This window comes from Lichenostomus cassidix, chromosome 3, assembly GCF_008360975.1.
Source record: "Lichenostomus cassidix isolate B80296 chromosome 3, HeHo_3.0, whole genome shotgun sequence".
NCBI classification, from domain to species: Eukaryota; Metazoa; Chordata; class Aves; order Passeriformes; family Meliphagidae; genus Lichenostomus; species Lichenostomus cassidix.
Genome location: NC_139483.1, coordinates 39,326,354 through 39,334,239, shown reverse-complemented (window position 1 = coordinate 39,334,239; position 7,886 = coordinate 39,326,354). Strand labels below are relative to the sequence as shown.

General features: G+C 38.2%; 1 protein-coding gene across 1 annotated transcript; it reads right to left on the bottom strand.

The window, feature by feature from the left end:
• Nucleotides 1-820: 820 nt before the first annotated feature.
• Nucleotides 821-7,514, bottom strand: LOC146439508 (sulfotransferase 6B1-like). The gene is made up of 7 exons (XM_085055389.1): nt 7,162-7,514; nt 5,824-5,963; nt 5,062-5,151; nt 4,282-4,408; nt 3,358-3,452; nt 2,696-2,852; nt 821-1,749 (listed from the first exon to the last, which is right to left on the bottom strand). Exons 1-7 carry the CDS (start codon nt 7,361-7,363, stop codon nt 1,619-1,621), a joined length of 942 nt encoding a protein of 313 aa, XP_084911515.1. The 5' UTR covers nt 7,364-7,514; the 3' UTR covers nt 821-1,618.
• Nucleotides 7,515-7,886: the final 372 nt, after the last annotated feature.

Here is a 7,886-nt window from a genome sequence, read left to right as displayed (position 1 = left end):
TTTATTCATTCCTAGTGTATCTTTTATTTTTACATCTTATCTGCTTAGCTGATGGCTCCATAAATGGCGTGTGGCTTTTTCCTGTTTTTAATTCAACTCCTCTTAAAGAACCTTATTTTGCTTTTTCTTCCAGAACTGTTGGAAAACGCAGTTTTCCAGCAAAACTTATGCTAACTAAACAGGCCTGAACAAAGCCTCAGCATAGTCAGGCCTCAGTAAAAATCCTAACAAGCTGTTATGAGAAACTAACACCTGGGAACCACAACTGTGTTTCTGAGCTGTGGGAAGAATGTCATGGGAAAGAATAGGGAGTCAGAAGTGTTATGAGAAAAGAATAAGGGAGTCAACAGGAGGATCCCTGAATGTGTGAGAACAGACTGCAGATACGTGTGTAACTATAATTAGTAACATCTGTAACAGTATATAAGTTTCTCGTTTGGTGAAATAAAATGGAGCTTACTCTATATCTCATATTGAGACTGCCGTGAGTTCCCTCTCGTCGTTATGTCACAGAACAAGTGGCTGTTCTTCCCTGGACAAGTCTGAAATCCTCTGTGCAGAGAGGCAAATAGCAATGGCAGAACAACAGAGCTGAGCATAGAAATGTCTTACAACATCACTCTTGACAATCCCACTATCTCAACAGAGCCATTTTGAAGAAACACACAAACAAACTGGAGTGGTTCCAAGGGAGGGCAACAAAGAGGAGAAGGCTCAGGGAAAACCTCATCCCAGTTTCCAGTACTTGAAGGGCAGCTACACAGAGAGTACAGGCTCTCTATTCACAGGACAGCTGATGGAGAGGAAAACAGGCAATGAGTTCAAGTTGCACCAGGAGAGGTTTAATGTTGATACATGAAACAAATTCTTCACAGCAAGAACAAACATTTGCTGGAACAATACCTCCAGGGACATGGCAGAATCCTCATCACTGGAGGTTTTCAAGATATGATATCTAGATAGAGTCTCTTCTAGGCTCCCTTTCTCATGAAAGGTTGGACCAGACGACTTTTCAAGGTCTCTTCCAAGCTGGGCTGATCATGATGCTATGAAAAGCAGTGCCTCTGAGTGAATCTTGCCTGTTATCACCAGCCCATCTGAAATCTGAAATCCATCTTGATATTTTGCATTCAGAGAGATGAAAAGCCTTAAGAATGCTGATCCCTGTTGCCTTGCTTTCTCCTCCCTCTCACTTTGATTTAGTTAGTGCTGAATTCATGGAAGATATCCTTGGTCATGAGGGTTGTGTCATGTCCATGTTTTTTACTAGTGATCTTTTCTGTGAAGTTCTTGCCTGATTTGAAACCTCTTGATGAAAAAGAAATCTACATACTAAACAATTATAAATAGCTTAGAAATAAAGAATTTGACTAGAAAGTAAAGGGGCATTTTCTTCCAGGTGACAGCCACTAGAACATGGCTATTGAGTTTTTGTAAATATGGTTAGTTGACATCTTCTTAAGCAAATGGCTGCAGCCAAAGATCTCTCAAAAAAAGTAAAGCCCATTGTCACTGCAAAGATCTCTGCAATGACTATTACACAAATTCTGAGGTGCTTGGATCATGTGATCTGAGTCTGCCTTGGAAAGCTCTTGCTCTAATCACATTACATTACTGTTCAGGCTTTGCAGTACAAGTCATACTTCAACTTCTCTCCAAGTTTAGTTCCTGCTAGCTGCTCTTCAAATGCTTTGTCCATTTTCTCATTCTGATCTTCACTGAAATGATTCTTCCAGTCACTTACACCACCTTCAAAGAAGCAAAGAAACTCTTGAAAACCAAGAAATTATATCATTTTTTATTCCATAGATCTGTTATTTTTACTGCAATGCACACAAAATAGTGTTGATCCATTTTCCAGATAAATCTTTACTCTTTTCTACACCAATATACTTTTGTGAAATCAGTGAAGCTACATACATGTGAATATTCTTTTGCTATATTGCAGATGAACATGCTCCTCTTTAGGTGAATGTGTTCAAAAAGGCAGCCTGAAGTCCTTTTTCCCTACATCTGTCTTCTCCAGTCTGTTATGATTGGCAAAGAGGAAGATAATGAAGAATTGATTAAGAATAAACTGGCAGCAGGCAGAGCTGCATTTCTGCTCCTTTGGCAGCTTCAGTTGCTATCCACTGACTTCTTTAACGTAAAAGGCAGAAATAGATTCTGACAACCAGGGTGGCCTTCTCATGTCTGTCTCCCCTCCACTACACTGCACAAGTTGTTCCCTTTTGTTTCCTCTCCTGTGAGTCCCTGCATTCTTGCATGCTTGGCTTACTTCTAAGCTGTAAGAGTGAACATTTGGCAATGGCCATTTCAGAAGATTCCTACACTCTCCTAAAATGTGTGGTCACACCTCTCAGGCTGAGTTTGGCCCAGTGCTGCCTGCTCAGGCAAGCCTCCAATGGCTGGGCAATCAGTGATCCAGGCACAGAGGTGGAGAGGAGTTCAGACATGTGACAGCTCCTCCTTCCTGACAGCCATCTGTGAGCCTCTGAAGTGGCTCTGCTGTCAGAGCCTTGCTGGGTATCTTCCTCACCACTGCTCCTTGAATACTCTTCTCAAGCAAAGCAGTGATAAGCTGCTTGATACTGGCTTGCCATGCTAATATGTGTACAAAAGAAAAGAACCAAAGGATGTCCCAGGTTCTTGAGAGTTTGACATTTCTACCTCTGAGCCACTTGGAGCTTCCTACCTTTGCGGAAGAGAACAGTGCCAAATGACCCATGGGTCTTGTCTGAGTTCTTCTTCATTGACTGGAAGCTGCTCCTCTCTACCACAAGCTGAAGCTGTTCCTCAGTCAGTGGAATTCCAAAGAAAGCAGCTATGTTTTTCACGCCCAGGGAGTGATTCTGGAAAGAGAAATGTGACATACAACATGACTTTCAACCAAATTACAGTGCTTTCCAAGGTGCTTACACTTCCTTCTATCTCTGCTGGCTGCACACCTAGATATTCCTAGAGTTCAGTAGATCTAGAGTGGTCCATAGTGTTTCTCTTCTCCATAATTATTGCAAAAGAGATATGAGCTGTCTTCCTATATATTACAAAATATTATATACAATTTACAGGTGAGCAAAATCTACACTGTTGAATACATAGAAGCTCCTCCCCGAAAATTACTGGGGACTTTGATTTACAATTATTTGAGCTTATATCGGAAATAAATAAAAAACAAGACTCAATTTCACAAACAAAATTTTAAGAAGGTCTTGACATTTGAATTTCACCTGTTCTTCACTTCAAACAAGAAACTATCTCACACAGTTTTACAACCCAACATGAATATAATGGTGACTTTTTTTGAGAAAAATATCCCTTGAAGTATAAAATATTTTTAACTACTGATGATCTTACCTCTTTTAGCTCTTCATAAGTTATTGTCATAATATTTTCTTCATCAACATATTTGTTCCATTCAGAAAGGTATTCCAAGTAGCTTCCCCAGGCCACTAAATAAAACAAAAGAATCCTTAGATGGAGAGTAAATTCAGATCATACTGGGTCCTTATAAAATAAACCAAGTTTTACTCAAGTTGTTGCCTCAGCCAATGGCTTTTCATACTCATGTCTGCGACAGAGTTCACATCCCTCTGTGGTAGTTATAGATTTTGCTCCAGGCTCAGGCATATGATGCCATTTGTACCTCAGAAAATTAAAACTGGTTAGTATTTCAAGACACCTGTGAGTCCACCAAAAAGCTATCATCTTGCAGCCCATCTTGCAGACTCCCTTAATTCACTCTAAAACCATGTTGTAAAAACATGTAAAAACATGTAAAAGCATGTAAAAACATGTCCCTTCTGCTGGACATGTGCTATGCCAAACTCATGTAGTTTTGAACTAGTCATGCAATTTTCTCTCATTTTTAATGCATTAGGCTTAGCTCACTTTTTAATGCACTAGACTTAGTCCAAATACTTCCTTTCATCCAATTTCCATGGAGGTGATTATATGTCTCCATGGACACAAGATGATGGACATGAGAGAGGAAGAGCAATGGGGACTCAAGGTATAGATGAGGAAGAATCACTACTTCCAGGAAAAAATATCAGTTTGTACAAGTTACAGAAGTTTGTGGAAGTGCAGTTTTAACAAGTATTGATCCTCAAGCAGTTAGACAAATACTGTAAACTTCAGATTTCAAATTCTCTGTCTTTAATCTCTGCTTTTGTACTGTAAACCAAAAAATCCTACTGAAGCAGATTTACTGAAGTGCTAGAGTTTTCAGAAAAAGACAAATCACTGGATAATGGACACAGACAGATAAATATACTGTACCTTTTTTTGTCATGAAATCTGTGAAGAATTCATCCCAGGTCTCATAAGAGGGAAGAGTAGGCACGCCATTGGAAAAATGGTAGAAAGATGTAGCCACATCTTTTGGATTACGAATCAGCAACAATATCTAGAAAAAAATTGAATTAATTATTTGTAGATAAACACATAGTAGACAATAGCATTAAAAAAAATACTTTATTTTATAAAAAAAATACAGTTGAGAATTTCTAATACCTTGTGTGCTACTTGCAGAAATAGCAATTTCATTCCTAATTCAGAAGGTGCAGCATTTAACTTTGCTTTGGTAGCATGAGAGGATAATTGCCTATACTTATTAAAGAATCTTTCACAGATCAACCAAATTAATTATACATAATATAAGAATGTTTTCCTCAATACAAGCATAGTCCATCATCTAGGTATCAGGGAAAAATCACAAAAATATGAAATCTCTCTGAAATTTGACACCTTGAAGCCCTCACTTGCAACAACACGAAAAAATTCTTCCCACAGGAAATCATGTTAAAACATATTTTGCCTCTGGAGGATTCCTTCAGGCCCTGCAACTCCCTTGTAGAAACTGTCACAAAGGGGTCAATAAGGACACACTGAGTTTCAGTGAGTTGAATGGCAGTACATAAATAGGCATGTAGAAATGGCCAGGCTAAACATTTAAGCATAACAGTAATTCTGAGAATTGGTAGAAAAGTACTACATTGGCTTAAAAAAGAAAAAATCTGTTGCAGAGTTTGATTTTAATACATTAAAATCAGCACTCACCTTGGCTTTCTTTTTGAAGATTGACTTGGGAAGATTTTCAGGATGGAGATAAGTAACCATAAATCTTGGAGAAGGTAATTTGGTCATTCTCTTTAGGAATTGGAAGGAGGAAAGTGGACAGTTCAGTTAGTACAAGCATTCTTTTCATTAAGCTGTGCTAAAATATTGCCTTGATAAACATCTCAGCAGTTACTGGTTGAGAGATGTGCTTTTTCGTGTGTGTGTGTGTGTGAGTGTTACACTGGGATATTTGTGGGCTGCTCTGAGTAGCTCTAATTTTCAAAAGCCCCTGAGCAATTGGAAAACTACTATACACTGTTAATTCTCTTCCATGGTAATTCTCTTCAGGTCTGTTGAACAAGGGATCAAATCTAGAGGTAAAGCTCAGACTCTAACTGGGTTTGTGTGAAAGCTGAAACATCTCAAGGACTGAGAGAGGGGCTGAGGAGGAAGAGCTCATAAAAGACACAAAAGCTAATATTGCATTATTTAACACTTCAAAAAGCTCTTCTTAAATACAAAAGGTGCTTTGTTGGATTTCTGAAGTTCTTGTGCATCTCATGGATATGTGCTCCTCTCTCGCTGACTGAAGTGTTCATTTATCCCTCAGTACATAACAGTCCTGATGATATTTGTCCTACCCAGGTGCCTCATAAAGAGAAGTGGTAAAGGTCTTATCAAACAATGGAATAGTTCATACATAATCTATTCAGCATTTGAAGCACATAATTTTGATAATTTGCATACATATTCTGTTCCCACCTCATATTTCTCAGCATCTCCAACTTCAAGGTAAGGGAATTCTTCTCGTTTTTCACCACTCTCACTGCTTTCCCTACTCAGTGTTTTCTTTTGAGATATGGCTATCAGGTCAGTTAAGATTTGGCTTAGCCAGTTGGTGCCTAAAAGAAGAAAAATACAGAATTGCTTGTAAAGCTTTTACAATAAACAGAAATGGATTTGCCAGGGAAGTCAAGAGCTGGTAGTACTAGCAGGTGAGTTACTTAGCCTCCTTTCACGTGATACAATCCTGGCTAACCCTCTGGACAATCACCTCTCACAGCCCTACCTTTGCTCCACATAGTGACATATTTCTCCAGCTTGAAGGGTTCAGTACACCATAAATTAACTTGTATATTGTATAGGGACTATACTGCTATAGGGACTGTACTTTAACAGTAGGAAAGAACTCTCTATAGTGACAATTCTATACATATTTATATATTCATTTGAAACATGACAAGGAGCCTGTCTAGAACTCCCATCTCCCATTTACAATTTCCTGACTTCTCAACTCTGGATTCCTACATCTTTCTCACTACAGTCTTAACAACTGCATTCTGGTGCAGGACATTTCTTTGAAATGAAAAGATGATAACAAAGCAAAAACTTTACAATCCTGCCAGCTTTGACTATCTGCTATAAGAGAGTGTGAACCAATTGCTGGAAGAGAGAAACAGCAAGGTTCAAGTGGACATGAGGCACATCTAGCCCAGACCTGTGGCTCTGGTGTGGACTAGTGCTTTCAGGCTGAAGCAGCAAATATGTAGGTTAAACTTGAAATCCTAGCAGAGATCTTCTCTTGATTTGCCAAAAATTAAAGGGCAGTGTGATCAATTCAAGGACTACAAAAATATTCTGGATAGCTATTTATTGACTCGTATGTGAAATAATCTAAGGAATATCCAGCAAGTCCTTTGAGGGTACCAAATGCTGCATTCCGTGTAAAAACATAAGTTTACAAATATAAATGTGAGAGCAGATCCTGTAATTTCAAGAGATCTAGTTACCTCTGGTGCAAAAAACTGTATTTTAATTCTCTCCAATTTTTGTATGTAACTTCAAAAATATGAAAGGTAAAGAGAACAAAAACCTTTATATGGTATAGAAAACAAAATTGGATTGCTTTTCTCAGTCTTTTTGAAAATTCCTCATATAAAATATTCATCATTAATTTGTTGTACATTTTGAGAACGAAATCAGTTTTACGAAATTAACAGATAATATGTATCATATATTATAAATTACATCTATTTAGTACAAACCTTGGTACTTGCTATTATATAAACCTATTTCTGACAAAAAGTAAAATATATTCACCAGATTTAGGGTATCCTGCCAAAATGACATCATCACTTCTGGCTTCAAAGGACTCCAAGGCTTTGAATGTTTCAGGACTGCAAAGAGTGGTAGAGTAGAGAATTCCCTTGTAAGAAAAAAGCAATTCATCACGGCGCATTGTGCTAGCAGCTGCTAATGCCTTCTCTACAAAACTAGAAGGTATTTTCCTGGGCTTCTCCATTCTTCTCTCTCACACACACAAGCTCTGACAGAGTGTGAAATGCTATGTAAAAGGAGAAACCCACAGACTGCTGTTTAATAGGTGCTTCGGTTGTTGCTCGGGTTGGGTTTTTTTAACCTATGACCAGTAACTTACTGCTCTTTCTGAACCTGTAAAGAAATATGCAGCTCCAGTCAAAGACCTGATTCAGAAGTAATCTGAACCTTTTGGAACCAATAGAAGTTGCACAAAACAAATAAGATAAGCAGCGAAATGCAACTGCATTCTAGGATGAAGGCCTTAGATAATTTCAAATCATCACCCAAAAGTCTGTGATTATAGCACAGAGTTTATAAACAGACTATAACTAAATTGAATTACATGGATTGTAGACTGGAATTTAAATGTCAGGATCAAAATCCTCAAGACAGTTCATCTCTTTCCAGTACTCACTCTGCCAGGATTTTCTTTATTTTCATGGTTATATCACTCATCATTCTCACCAAAGTTGGATCAAATGTGTTGGCATTGGGAGAGAAAATCT

Coding starts and splice junctions, on each gene's coding strand:
- LOC146439508 (XM_085055389.1), bottom strand. CDS start 7,363: ATGGAGAAGCCCAGGAAAATACCTTCTAGTTTTGTAGAGAAGGCATTA. Junction 2,853..3,357: donor CTTATGAAGAGCTAAAAGAG/GTAAGATCATCA, acceptor TTCTCTTTCCAG/AATCACTCCCTGGGCGTGAA. Junction 1,750..2,695: donor CACTGTTCTCTTCCGCAAAG/GTAGGAAGCTCC, acceptor GCTTCTTTGAAG/GTGGTGTAAGTGACTGGAAG.